The 15,307-nt window shown below is 41.7% G+C and overlaps 1 protein-coding gene across 1 annotated transcript in view; it reads right to left on the bottom strand.

Moving 5' to 3' along the window:
- HAS2 (hyaluronan synthase 2) overlaps positions 1-13,908 on the bottom strand; it is a 28,144-nt gene extending 14,236 nt beyond the window's left edge. Inside the window, exons 1-2 of the mRNA XM_012664464.1 lie at positions 13,281-13,908; positions 1,222-1,848 (exon numbers count right to left, since the gene is read on the bottom strand). Coding sequence (XP_012519918.1) covers positions 1,222-1,848 — 627 coding nt within the window. The 5' untranslated portion in view covers positions 13,281-13,908. The remainder of the gene's footprint in view (positions 1-1,221; positions 1,849-13,280) is intronic.
- Positions 13,909-15,307: the final 1,399 nt, after the last annotated feature.

The following is a 15,307-nucleotide window of genomic DNA, read 5'->3' as shown; positions in this document are numbered from 1 at the left end:
ATGATAATAAATAATATTAACAGAAAAAGCTTTAATTGTATTAACAGTATCAATATAGTATCATAAATGACTTTTTCTAAATACTTGGAATACATTGTTTGAAATAATTATCTCAAACCACAGTGAGATTGGTTTATTCTATCTAGAAAACTGAGACTCAGAGAGAAAGGTTTTGCTCAAGGTCAACCAGCTAGTAATACCTGTGATTAGAACCTTCATCTATTGGCTCCAAAGCCAATGCCCATTCCAATCTCATTGCCGGAGCACCACTGGGCGTGACTTTGTGGCAATAAAGGTCCCTCAAGAATAGTATGGGTCTTCTGAAAAGCAGAATTTCACTATTAAGAGGAGAGGAAGCGTATCACAGTAGACTTCTTAAATCAGAGACATTTCTTTCTTCTCAATATCATCATGACCAAAATCTAAGTATCTGCAGAAAATTAAAACTAGAAAATTCACAAGGACCCTACTAATGTTCTTAAGAAGAAAGCCTTAATGGGAACTAGAAGAGGAAAAGCTCTATAGTGAGCTGTCAGGGAATTAATGAGAGACACAGTCTGTCTAATTTTCATGCAAGCAAACACCATCACAAATGCTTTCAAAGGTCAAGTTGCAGTGAATGAGGTAATGCTGTTTGGGAAGCGAAGTAAACATTACTTTTGTTTTGCTCTAAGATGTTTTCTTTTTCGTTTTTGTTTTCCTTTCCTTTCTCTCTCTCAGTTTTGAATTTTTTGTTCTTTTAAGTCAAAATTGTTCTCACCACCCCATTTTGCCCAGTCTCTGCAAAAAACATTTTATAGCCTCCCTTCAGCCTGCAGAGTTTCTCAAGACCCTTCTGCTCAGGCAGACACTATTTTCTTACAAAGCTGGAGATTTTTAGAGTGTGGAAAATGACGTTGAATTTGACTTGGCAGAAACAAGGGGGCAGAGAAGGTAAGGGAGGGGGAGAGAAGGGAAGGAAGGGTCTCCTGTCAAAATATTCTCGACTTTTAACCAATAGCATGGCACAAGTTAAGCATTTTCATAGATAGTCTTAACAGTTTTACAAGATTTTTTTTTCTTTTTCAAAATGTGCTTTCAACAGTTATGCTGTTTTCAAATGAACTGAAAGAAGTACTGTGTTCAGAAGGGACAAGGATGGGCTATAGCATATGACTGGAGAGATACAAAAGCTGCTTTATTTAAATGTATGTTTGCCCTGGCAGGAATTTTGAGACCTACCTGTACATAATCCACACTTCGTCCCAGTGCTCTGAACGCCGTGTACATGACTTCTCTTTTTCCACCCCATTTTTGCATGATGCAGACACTTTTGTTGGACAAGACCAATTGAGTTACATGTTGTGAGCTTTCTTTATGTGATTCATCCGTCTCACCAGGACCCTTTTCGTGGAAGTTGTTCTTCCAGATATAAGTGGCTGATTTGTCCCTGCCCATGACTTCACTGAAGATGTCCATCATGTAAATGTCATCTTCCGAGTTCCCATCTATGACCATGACAACTTTAATCCCAGGGTAGGTTAGCCTTTTCACAGATTGCAAACATTTCCTTAAGTAGTCTGGATCTTCTTGATATGCAGCGATGCAAAGAGCAACTGTTTTGTTCAACTTAATGGGGGTTTCTAGGGATTTTTTCATTTTCCGATGCTCCAAAAAAGCAAACAGGCTTTGGATGATGAGGTGTGATGCTAAAAAGGCACCGTACAGTCCAAAAGAGAAATAGTAATTATCCGTTTGGATAAACTGGTAGCCAACAATATAAGCAGCTGTGATTCCAAGGAGGAGAGAGACTCCAAAAAGTGTGGTTCCAATTATTCTCAGGATACATATAAACCTCTCACAATGCATCTGTAATATAATCAAACGATACTCTTGGTTAACCACTGTTGTCCCACGCTTGTTATATACATGGCATCATGGGGAAAGCATTAGACTAGAAGCATCCAGGAGTTTTACTGCCGATTTTCTCACTTAATTCGCCGTGTGACTTTCTGCACCTCAGTTTGCTCGCCTGCAAAATGGGGGTAAAGATGCCCTTCTGGCACACCTGAGAGGGTTGTATCAACAATCAAATGAGATGATATAGCAGGGTACTACTGAAAACCACATGTATTAAAAAAATACCTGGATGCATTGCTTTTAGTATGTTAGATCGTTTGTCTAAGGCTACGCTCTGTATATGTGGTCACAGCTAGGCATGGAACTTAAATTTCCTAACACCTAAAGCAACCATTCTTCCTGCACCATGAAGTCACCTCACCCCTTGATACTAACCAGTAAAAATATACGCAGGCAATTTTGCTAAATTTCTCATGTGTAATTTCATCTCATTTCCAATGTAAATCCCTCAACTTACATTCTTTCCACACAGCCAGATGAGATTGGAGATCAGGATATCTGGATTCTAGTACTAGCTCATCAACTAGCTGTGTGACCTTGGGTGAGTCACTGTACCTCTCTGGGCCTCAGTTTTTTTTTTTTTTTAATCTGTTAAATGAGGGATTTTAGATTTGATTATTTCCAAAGTCCCTATGGACATTAAAAAATCTTCCATTCCTAGGTATCCTGCATAGATATCTATCAAAACCCCTGTAATTCTGAATTGTACTCCTTTGTTCAGACTCCTGTCTCTTCCATCCACCATCACCAACACTAGACAGTTAGATCCTGGGGATTAGGAACCTTACTGAAACACAGTAAAAACACAATAAATGTTTGTAGAAATAATGAATAAATTAAAGAATAACATCATGTTTAATTTCAGCAGGTGAGGTTCCATCCTATGAAAAGCTGCAGCACATTAGACCTAAGAATCATTTCTACTCAGTAATAGCCAGTTTTGCACTCATCCCTAAATTTTGTGTATCTCCTGAATAAAGTATTAAACAATACAAAGAGAGGAGGACCATTTTTCTGTATTTCCCAATGCATTTCCAATGCTGAGCGCTGAAGTGGTGTTTGGCAAACCTTTTTTATTTTTCCCTCTGAAGTTTTATTTTCCTTCTCTTCCAAGAATTAACTATCATAAAAAACATAATCAATATAAATACAGTATCTCCATCCTTAGTCATTCACGTCAATATTAGGGTTTTTGTCATATTTACATACATTTAGTACCTAATCTTTTTCTTTTTTTTTTTTTTTGAGACAGAGTCTCATTCTGTTGCCCGGGCTGGAGTGAGTGCCGTGGCGTCAGCCTAGCTCACAGCAACCTCAAACTCCTGGGCTCAAGCGATCCTCCTGCCTCAGCCTCCCGAGTAGCTGGGACTACAGGAACGCACCACCACGCCCGGCTAGTTTTTTCTATATATTTTTAGTTGTCCGATTAATTTCTTTCTATTTTTTAGTAGAGATGGGGGTCTCGCTCTTGCTCAGGCTGGTCTTGAACTCCTGAACTCAAACGATCGATCCGCCCGCCTCGGCCTCCCATAGTGCTAGGGTTACAGGCATGAGCCACCGTGCCTGGCCTACCCTAATTTTTTTCTTTAATTCAACTTATTTTTAAAAGTTGAATACATTTTAAATGCAAACTTAGGCTAAGCAATTGATCTCTGCTAAACCTCTTGCTTGATACGCTAATTTATATTTTCCTAATCCACATCCAAACATGAAATTGCATGTCCACACAGAACCTACCCTCTTCTTGGCTGTCAAGAGTTGCGTGGCCACTACTTTGCTCAGCTCCAAAGGCACTGTTCACACAGTCACATGCTATTTCCTGTAACTGTACATTGAGGTGATCCTGAGTGGGTACGCATTATGTTTCTAGGAAACTTCAGTGTGTCTGCTTACCAATTGCGCTATCTCTCCTTCCTGAGCACAGACTGCATGGTGTGGTCACGGCATTCCAAGTTTTGCAAATCTGAGATGTGCCACTTCCAGCAGGGTCTTTTAAGAGAGAGGGAATGCCCCCTCCCATCTCTCTTTCCCTTTGGCAGCCTTGCTACACATATCAACAAGGTTCTAGGAGATTTTCAGAGCCCCAAGATAGAGAGTTTGGTCCTTGAATTGCCATATGGAAGGCAGCCACCACCAGTCAGGAATACCTGCCTTGGACTCTCATGTTAGCAAGAAATAATTTCTGGATTTTTCTTCGTTTACCCACTATGCATTTTGGGGATTAGTTCACTCAACTAGCATAAGCTAGGTAATGCATAGCAGCCTAGAGATCAGAATTCTAGCTGGTAAGCATCATTTTCCTTTGATAAAAAGAAATAATAATACTTGTCAAAGACCCTCCACAGGGCTGCCGTGAGGAGCAAAATGAAATGATGTTCACGTAAGTGTTTTAAATTCCAGAAACACATTGCAGCTTAAAGTATCAGTTAACTAGGAAGCTAAAAAGCAAACAAAACAAAAAACAAATTTCTGTTCTACTTCTAGCAGCCTATCTCCAGGACACCATAGCACACAGTAGGGGAGAATGATAAAGTAACAACAATGCAAACGGGAAGTTCATACTGCAGAGGAAGGGTGAAATGCTGAGTTCTGAGAGAAAGGCAAGTAAGCACCTCTTGTTAATTAACACAGCTGAGGGGATGCTGAAAACTCCCAAATGGCACATTAACCAATGCCTGAAGGTGCTGGGAGCACCAGACTTGGAACTTGTCATTTCCAAGATGTGAGTCATTCTCACAAGAGTGAAAAATTTCAAGGGGACTAAAACACTTTGCCAGGGAGCAGCTTAAGTGTGTGTTTAGCTTGTGTTTAAAATCACCATAGCCAGCAAAAGAACTGCCTACCATTCTTTTCCATTATTCACATTTTCCTTGCTTTTATCAGCACACGTGGACATAGAGAGTGTTGACATAGCATCTGCTGGCCACAGCTGAAGTGGGAACGCCCTCTTACATCATAGGCGTCTACAGAATGTCCTTTTGAAGCTTGGGAAAACTGCAGCAACGTGGCTAGAATTGAACCTTTATATTTCTGTGAGATATCTCCGTGTTGTCTCATATGACACACTCAGCACAGGCCAGAGGGCAAAAGGCCCACTTTAAAGCCAGCTTTGCTGAGGGGAATACATTGATCTCAGGGAGCGACACACAGGATGTGTCTCTTTATAATTTGCCCGGGGCGATTTCATAGATAGGGGCACCATATGTGTTAGACTTTCTGAGACAATCCCCCATACAATACTCTGTTTCATAAGCATACTCTCCTTTTCAGACATATGGCTTTATTGTTACGTTGGAAAATACGGTTAGTTCAATCCTAGATCATAAGTGCTCACTGCTAGATGGAAATATGATTTAGAAACATGTTCTATAAAAATTTAAAATATAAAACTCCATTATTTTTTGCCCAGGATCAGACTTTGGCCTGTTATATACCAATTATTTACAAACCACAGAATTTTAGGCCAAATCAAGTATTAAAGAATGGCTTGATACACTATAATGTAAGTTCCACAAAGTTAATAGAGATTATATATATGTATGTATATATATATGTGTGTGTGTGTGTGTGCCCCAAGGGCATGAAACATTTTTTTCTGGCTTATAGTTGGTCTTCAGTAAATATTTGTTGAATGAATGAATGTAACTTTATTCATCAACATTGTCATCATAATCATCATTGTTATAATGGAAGCTAACATTTAATCATTATTTATTAGTTTTCAGGTAGTGGGGCAAATTTTGTTTTTTTTAATAGCATGATCTTGTTTAATCTTAATGACTTTGGGTGGTATATATATTATTAATCTCATGTTACAAATAACACATGAATGTGATGAGGAAAACAAGACTCTGATTATTTAAATAACTTGCCCAAAATCACAAAATCAGGAGTTGGATCCACACAGTGGCCTAATGCCAGATGATTAGAGTATTCTCAGTAAATATTTGTTGTATATATTTGAATCCTCGTGACGACATATGTGGCATCCTTTTGTTTCTGGCCAAGAAAACTATGTTATATAAGGAATAATTTTGAAAATTGAAACTTTGAAAATTGGTTCCCTGCTCTTATGGAAAATGGAAAATTAGCACTTACTCAAGTATAATACAGGCCCAATAGTGAGAAGATTTCAGGGCTCAAGTACTTTCCTAAGTGTGTACAACCTAACTGGACAGGGAAAGGGGTTGTTTCAAAGGAAGCTGCTGGTTCCATCTGTAGTGCAGCAATTCTCCTCCTACTGCCAGCAGCAAACATCCTGTTTTACCATTAAAAAAAAAAAAAAAAAAGGTACTACTGTTTCCATCGCTTTTACCTGTGGAGCAGATAGAAAGCCTTACTGTTAACTCATACACCCCACATGGGACTCTTTGGGTCATTGGGCATTGGAGCATTTTCCTCCCCTTTGACCTTTTTTATTAAGCAGAGAGGAAAATGTTGCATGAAGAGAGAATAACAGCTGCTCTCAGTGCCCTAGTGCAGTGGTGAGTTCCCACAGTTTTCATAAGGCCGTCCTTCTATTTTGAATTTGGGAGAAGCTGGTAGATTCAAATTTGTTGAGTCAGCATCTGGGAAAGTCTGCAGAGATTAAGTCAGATGATACCTCTTCTGGGAGGTCTTAGCTTGCCACTCTTTTCTAAAGGACTCCTCCACCTTGCCCTCTCTTCATCCCCTGCCACACTCTCTCCCCTTATCCTGCCTGATGTTCTCACTAGCACCTATTTACACTCTATGGCTGCAGGGTTTGTGTGGCTCAATGACCACTTGTGTCCCTGTACCAAAAACAAGGTTTGGTACATAGTAGGTATTCAATGAATACATTTTGAATCAATGAATAAATCCATTTGGATTCAAGCAGTCAATGCAGACTGATAGGCACAGGTCCCCTATCTTAACTGCAAGGGAAGTGAATATATGCTGAGAGCCAACCAAGCCCTTAAGGTTACCCCTCATCGAGCCATATTTTCCTTTAAAAAAAAAAAAGATCCATAATTTCTTGTCCAGATGTCTAAAGGTAAGGATTGTGGGGAATCCCAGACTAGCTCTAGAAGAACTTTGGATAACAAATATAGAAAACATGGATGATCCCCAAGAGCATTTATAGCAATTGTAAGTTGCAATCTGAACAATCTTGTAAATTCAGGGGTCAAGTTTGGGGCATCATCTTTTATCAATCTGAATGCCAGTACCCCTATAGTATTTATTGCCCATTGATCCATATACTGCTTTGTATTTTGGCTGTAATGACTTGTGAGTGTGTGCATGTGTGTGTTGTCTCTTCAACTGGAGAAATCAGATGGTATTAATCCCATTAGCAAAAGTCAGATATAACTAGTGTTCAAATCCCATCTCTGCCATCTACTATCCATTCCAGAAAATTTGGTCTCTGGATCCAGACTGAGCTGGGATAGGATCCTGGCTTTTCCTTTTAATGGTTAGGTGACCTTGAACAAATTACATAATAATTGCTGTCTTCAGTTTCTTCTTTTATAAAATGGAGCCAATCATATTGACTCACAAAACAGATTATGATATTAAAAAAATAAACTAATTTAATTATGTACTTAAATAAAGAAATCATCAATAATTAGATCTCAGTGGTATTAGCTTCCTACCTACCAATAATTACCTAATCAGTCTGACTCTCCTTCCCTTTAACCAATTGCTTGTTAGTTACCAAGTAATAACTGTGGTATGGTTAAAAAAAAGACTGGTAATCAGAAGAAATGGATTCAAGTCCAAGCTCTGTCTCGTACTAGGTATCTGATTTCAGACGAACCACTTAAGGGTTCTATCAGTAAGACATGTTGTGTTCAATTAATATGTTTTGAACTTCAAATTTTTAGGGGTATGATTGAAACTCTTATTAATTTTAATATTGCTACCACCCATAGCTGAGTATCTATAAAAAGGATGAATGTAGGTTGCATTAAGTGCTCCATTGCCATGCATCAGTCACCTAATTAAGAGCAGAGAGTAAATTCTTACTGGTATCCACTCTCTCAGCTTCATTTCCTCATCTGCAACATGAGATCAGTACCCTTTTTGCAGGCTTACTGTAACGTATAAGCGCAGCATATATATAAGCTAAGCACTTGAAATATGGTATGCATTCAATAATTGGTTATTATTGTCATTATTCTTGCTGCTGCAAGCCAGTGTTTTAACCCAAAGGAAGAGTAACTTAAGTTATAAAATGCACTTGTCTCTCTTCCTCATTATATTCTAAAATCCATTGAAGAAGAATACATCAGTGTCTTTTTAACTTGTAGGCAATATTTAAACACACAAAAGCATAAAGAATGATAAGAGACATTTAAAGAATGTTTCACTAATGAGGCATTGCTCAAGAGCACATCGAATAAATAGTAGAACTGGTTCTGAAACACAAGCTTTCTTTACTAATAAACTTGTATGGGAAGAGGAGGGAATAGGCTTTAAATCATATGTAGAATAATTAGAATTGGGAATATTAATCTAGGTTGATGACACTAGCAAGCAGTATGGAAACCTGCTTCTTTGTAATAAGACATATTCAGGTGGTAACCATCTGCTGGCTGATAGTGGATTAAGAAGATATGGTGAGCAAAAGGTTAAAAAGTAAGGTTTCTGGCAGAGCATGGTGGCTCATGCCTGTAATCCTACCACCTTGGGAGGCTGAGGCAGGAGGACTGCTTGAGGTCAGGAATTTTTTTTTCCCAACATTCTAGGGTTTTTGCCTGAGCAAGAGCAGAGACCCTGGTTCTACAAAAAATAGAAAAAAAAAAATTAGGCAGGTGTGGTGGCACATGCCTTTGGTCCCAGCTACTCGGGAGGCTGAGGCAGAAGGATCGCTTCAGCCCAGGAGTTTGAGGTTGCAGTGAGCTATGATGAAGCCACTGCATTCCAGCCTGGGTGACAGAGCAAGACCCTGTCTCAAAAAAAAAAAATTACCTGGGGATCTGTAAAAATTACTGATCTGGGGCCCCCACAACATTCTGAGTTAACTGATATGGGGTGTGACCAGTACATTACAACTTTTTAAAATCCAGGTGATTCAAATGTGAAACAATATTTGGCAACTATTGGGTTAAAGTTATAGAAGACTTTCATGACCTCATTTGTATTCACACACATCACTTATGTGTATTTCCTCTGCTACTATCTTCAAATAGAAATCTGAAATAAAAGTATCCAAATGAAGTCCCTTGCCCAATAGTCTTCACATTTGAGCAAATTACTCTCTGGGACACAGAGCATGAAGATTCTTCCCTTCCCTTTGCCCTTCTGACCTCCTCTTCTCTGGCTGTGAAGTCTGCCTTTCTCTCTCTAGTTCCATTAGCAAAGACCCTGGAGCCAAGCTGGCAGGATTAGGATGTAAGCCTTTTAAAGGCCTTGTCATCCCAGCAGTGTCTGGATCCAGAACTGTAGATTTCACATTTCTCTTCCTTTGCACCATCCATAGTAATCAATTATTTCTAGGATGTCAGTTCTCCCAAAAGCTCTATTGGTTCCTAAACTTCACCATCCTAAAGTTAGTTCACAGTGAAGGGGAAAATCACAAAAAGACTTGACATAGAATCTCAGGTCTATACATAACTACATTGGCTTTTGGGAACTATCTGTATAGGTCGAAACCCTATGTAGCCACATGGCACAAATGCCAAATCTCTTCATGAAATCTTTACTGTTCTCTCTCAATACGATGTGATTTCTCCTTAACTTGAGCCCTCATAAAACTTGATTAATTCAGCAGGAGCATAGTCCAATTCAAGGGCATTATATTTAAGAATTCTTGAGTTAAATACCATTCATGTCCCTTCTTAACTGTGACTTCCAATGAGTCACTTAACTTTCTTTGCAGGTTAGGATTAGATATAATGTATGCAAAGTATCTAGTTCAGTTCCTGAAACACATTAGATGTGTGATAAACAGTAGCTACTGCTTTTTATAAGCCAGCTCAGAGTTTGCCTATAATGTGGTTATGTAAAACTCCAGTAAGTATACTCTTAATTCATTTTTAATTATCTGCAGTACAGATGTATTCAGATAAGAGGTATGCATTAATATTTATTTAATTTTAATAAAATATTTAACAGTGAGGCCTTGTGATATTCAAGTGACTGAAATTAGTAACATGTTCCTAGATAGTGCAAAAGGCAGTACATACATGAACTCCGCATGGCTAACATCCAAGATGCTTAAATAATTTAAGGCTATATACAGGGCTATATGCAGTAGAGTGACACTTATTGTACTCTCCATAGATTGCTGCTAGAGGGGAAAGGATTAAAACCCAGTTTGGGTGGTGGAAATAAGTTTTTTATACAGGAAGCTGTCCCCCTTTCTGTTGACATACCAGCTACCACTGGCTCTGTCCTTACAGCCTCTTAAAGAAACACAGCCAGGGTGTGCATGGATGAAAAGGAGAACCCAAAAAGAGCCATGGGGTTTATGCTCTGTTCTCCCAATATATTAACTCATGATCACACTTCATTCGAGAGCCAGCAAGCTAATAATGTAACTACTTATTCTTAGATTTAAAATGTAACTGTGTAATACAACTTAGTCAAAGGGGATGTCCGCCTTGATCCATAGACAAAGGACTTTTCCCAGGGTGCCAATAGTAGAAAATAAATGAACTAGTGCAAGGTATGTGTTTAAAATTCAAGAAAAAAAATGTTTTAAAAGAAATCTTGGCCGGTAAGAAGATCATGTGTGGAAAGGTATTTATAAAATTCAATATTCTGGGCCTATATTCTATAGACTTAACAAACATGATGAGTTCCAAGCTAACTTACTTTCTAGTAACAGTTTCTTATTCATTTGTTGCACAATTCCTATTTTCCAGGAAGGTTGCTAACTAAATATTTTCGCTTTCAGGAGAATGACATTAAAATTTGATGCCAGTCACCGATTTGTGAAGTCTTTGAGTTTTTATAAACTGCATAACTTTCTTTGAGAAAAGATTCAATTCCAGGTACAATACAAGCAACTCAGGTAATACGCATTTGTGAATACGTCTACAGTGTAGTTTTCTATTCTTCCGACTCGGATAATATATAAGAAAAAGAAAATATAAGAGATATTCTAGTTACAATGCTTTAATCCAGCACCTAGAATTCGAAATTATTTGTTCCAGAATTGCAAACACAACATAATATACATACTACAACTGTCATTGAAAATGTGAACAAATTATTCAAACTACTAGGACAACCCTTGGTGGAGTACAGTGGGTATTCAAAAAATAATACCTCAGCTGTATGTGTGATCTTAAGCCTCTGGAAAAATGTAAAAAATTAATTTAATGAATGAGTCATCTTGCACACATTGGAAGGAAAAGAAAAAGTTCAGAATTTAAGTGTTCTTTTCAACCCAACTGTTCCGTAACACTTAAATAAATAGGTTGACAGACATAGTTATTTGTTCTAGTCCATTCTATAGAAGTACATATTTTAATTTTAAACCTGGCATCATGAGTTTGAATATGCACTGTCCATTGAAAACTTTATTCTTAATATAGCCTTTAAAAAAAATCAGAATCCGGTTTTAAGGTATATTATCAAATGCCTTCTCCACAGTGAGAAATCTGAGCCAAAGCTTTGAAATCTACCATGGGCCGTGAAGTTGTTCTCCCTCTTATCAGCTGTTTCACTTCCTCAGCAAAATCCATCTACCAGCTTCCTTCACTTTACTTTCTACGCTGAGCTGAAGGCTTATATATACTCAGGCCTCCAGTTGGGGGAAGCCCTTCGTGGCCAATCAGGGCTTCCCGATCTATTGCGTCACACCTCCCCTCTGGGTGTGACGTCAAAGGCAATCCCAGGCCAGCCACGTGGGTTGGAGAAGTGTAGCGTTTCTGGGCAGCTATTCTACAAACCCGTTAGGCAGCAATGGTCCCAAAGGGTGGGGAGCTGGGCAGGGAGGGGCCGGCGGGGCTTCACACGTTCCCTCTGGGAGCAGGACTGCAGCAGCTCGCTCGCCCCAGAGGCGCGCGGCGTCCCTGAGTCCGCGTACTCAGCGCTGACGTTTGGGGGATGGAGAGAGAGGCGCTGAGGGAAGCTGGCACCTAACGCTGTGTAATAGGACCCGAGTCTTGTAAGCCCTCCTCCCCAGGCACCGCCTCTCTACTCCCAGCGCCTCTTTCCAGCCTTAATTATCCTTTCAGCGCCGTTTCCCCTCGGCTGCGTTTCCGTGGCCAGAGGAAAAAGCCTTTCTCGCCCCCCCAGTTCTCACCCTCACACACAGACTCTCCTTTCAGACCCGCCCTCCTCTTCTCGGGGACCCATTTCGGAGCCCTGGCTCCCGCAGGGCGGGAACTAGCGTAACGAAATCCGCTCAAGGTGTTGATTGTCCATCCGGACCCAGCCTCTGGCTTCCCTCCCGCCTCCACCCGGCGCCCGAGGGCCCCTCGTCCCCTTCCCCCGCCTGGGCGCTCGGGACGGCGCCCCCAAGTCCTCCACCGGGCCGTGCCCCCAGCTGCAGCTGAGGCAAGAAGTGCCGGCGTGCTTGGTGCCACGTCGGAATTGGCTCCCGGGACGCTGCAGCTGCCTGAGAGCAGCGCGCTGTCCCCACACACGCCCTGCCCCCCGGCGGCCGGCGCGCCGAGCGGAGGGATGCGCGCCCTCCTCCGGCTCTCGTCTCCGAGCGCCACCGCCTGCATCTGGGACCCCTGGCCGCAGTAAGGCTTCCGGAGCCGAGCTGAGCCCGGACACAACCAGCCTGACACTTTAATGGGGTGCGGGAAGTGCAAAGGAGGGAGGCCCGGGAAAGGGGGGAGTGGCCGAGCGAGGCCGGTAGCTGCGCGGAGGTGGCGAAGAACCCTCCTTCCCCGGGGTCCCCGATCGTCGGAGCTGGAAGCCCAGATCGCTTAACCCTTTGCATTCCCAGCAGGAAGCGAGTTTCTTACTTAAAAGTTAAACGCGCTGGGCTGTTCCAAGGTTTTTCTCCCCATCTAGCATGTGTGGGCAAAAAAGAAGGGAAGGGATGGGAAGGTGAGGGCAGCCGGGGTGGCTGTGCGGAATGCATTTTCCTTACACAGTGGAAATTCTTGTTTCCTAGCTTAGGAGCCCCTCTGCGGCTCCGGAAGATGCAGTGGAAAAGTACATCTCAGGACATGCAGCCTTCCCCAGGCAGAGAGGTTACCTGTGTCCCCAGAAAGGAAGCGGATTTCTGGCGAGAGGCGCAGAGATGAGAAAACAGGGATATGTTGCTAAGCCTGACGGTGATCTGAAATATTCCCTGATTTTTCAGTCTGTTGGAAATGTTTAGACCTGAAACTTTTCTGTCGAAACTGACTTAATTTTTTTTAACACTTATGTGGATAATTTCTTCCCTCTCCCTGGCCTATTTATTCGAGGACCTTCGTCGTTCACCAAAGTGCGCCAGTGTAACGTACCTTGTTCAGCTCTTGGTCATGAAGTCGTCCTCAGCCTGTCTGTGTGGTCCCGGAGGGTCGGTGGCGGGCAGTTTCCAGAATTGAGGTAATAAAAGATCAGATGAATTTGAGACGACCGGCCAGAAAAAATAGGAAATTTAAAAACATCATTTAAAAAGGATGAGGGAGTCTTAAATGTTTGATTCTCCCCTACTTTAACGGGAAATTTCACTAATATTCTCTTTATTTTCCGTTGCACTTCAGTCTTCTAATTCTTTAAAAAAAATTATCTGTGCTTTAAAAATAAATTAACTTTTTATTTTTTTGCTCCAGGCCTCCTCCCCCCGAAAACGCAAAGTCTCTTTTTTGTATCAATTAAAAAAAAAAAAAGCCCAGTGAAGACTCAGCAGAACCCAGGAAGCGCAGAATCGGGAGAAAAGTCTTTGGCTGGGGCTGGTTCAAGTCCCTGGTTCAATGGGCTGCTCGAAGCCAGGACTGGGTAATTCTTTCCAGACGTCTTGACTTCTCCTTCCTCGCTGTTGTTGCCTTTCTGCCTCCTCCAACTTAAGGGGGTCTTAACTAGTGAGCTGGTGGGTGTTTTAATAGGGCGGAGGAGGGAGTAAGGGTGAGGGGAGTGGAGAGGGAGGTGTGGACTGGGGAACCCTGAGGGGAGGGAACCGGCAGCGCGGGCGGGAGGGCGGGCGGGAGGCGGGGAGGGGGGAGAGAGAGAGAAATTGGCCATTCAAAGCCCTCTCTGAGCTAGAGGCCGGTTCTAAACTCCAATGAATTCAATTAACTTGATTGCTAACGTGTGCAGAGAAAGGCAGTGCAAACTAGAAGGCCACCACCTGATTCCCAGCTTTCCTGCGGCGGCGGCGATGGGAGCCTTCGCTTTGTAGATATCCCCGGGTTACAAGTTCTAAGTGATAAACTCCCCGTTGTGTTTAAGTAATTTGTTTAAAAGCCAAATGGTGCCCGTAGGCTAGGTAACCGCCCCGAGGAGGAACAGTTGGGAGGGGTGTGTGTGAGTGAGTACCTGGAATCGCGGCAAGGCGGCCCGGACTCCAAAAAGACCGCGACTGGTCTACAACTTGTTAACCCTTTCTTCCCTCCAACTGAAGTTTCTGAGCTGACATCAACTGTCAAGCCTCCTTTATACGGAAGTTTCCGCTGTAGGTGGGCGGAAAGAAAAAAATAATTGTATTGTTTTGTTCAGCCTGGTCCCCTAACATAAAAGTACGAAACAGCGCGCATTAAAAATAAACTAGAAAATAATAAAAATTGTCTCCTGGAGAACTCGTACATAGCCATCTCTTGGGAAAGAGCTTAAAGTAGCTTTTGCTCCTTGCGAACCTTCTACAAAGATAACGAGTCAAAATTTGTATTCTTGCTTGCAAATAGCTTTTTCTTATCATTCTTGCAATGCCCCAAAGCTGGGTAGAATTCGTTTTCTTGGTTACTTTCTCCCCCTTTCTTTTTGGTCCTTGCCAGTAAGCCGTCTGATGACTTAAAATGGACAGTAGGTGGCACTGTTTAGGAGAAAATGAGAGTGAGTTTACAAATTAACTAACTTGGGTCTTTGGAGATTCCCCTGAAATTGTTACAGGGTAAAAACAGATTTTTTTTTCTTTCTTTCTTTTTTTCTTTTTCTTTCCCTTCCAAGAATCCTCTGAGGCGTGGACTTCTTTCGAACTCGACCAGACCTTGAAGACTGGGTACTTAGTCCTCAACACATATTTGGGCTACAGTGAACAAGTCGAAACAGAAAAGTCGAATAAACTGAAAGGGATGTTTTCAACACGTTGTACAGGGTGTAGTATTGGGGGATGTGATTAGAGGTCAAGAATTTTACTGCACTAGCAGGTAGTCAGCCGTACCGGTCCCCAAGGGCCGACCTGCAAAGCACAGCGCGTTTCCGTCCCCACCCCCACCCCCCACAGCGGTTACATCTCTGGGAAGCATTATCTTGGCCTGATGACTTCACACTGCTCAGTGGAAACCCACTTACTCATTTCCCCCCAACAAACCTTCATGGCTTCAGCCTTTGT

The sequence above is a fragment of the Propithecus coquereli genome, unplaced genomic scaffold (genome assembly GCF_000956105.1).
Source record: "Propithecus coquereli isolate 6110/MARCELLA unplaced genomic scaffold, Pcoq_1.0 Scaffold897, whole genome shotgun sequence".
Classification (NCBI taxonomy): domain Eukaryota; kingdom Metazoa; phylum Chordata; class Mammalia; order Primates; family Indriidae; genus Propithecus; species Propithecus coquereli.
The sequence above is the reverse complement of the archived record's forward strand: the minus strand, read 5'-3'. Positions and strand labels throughout refer to the sequence as shown.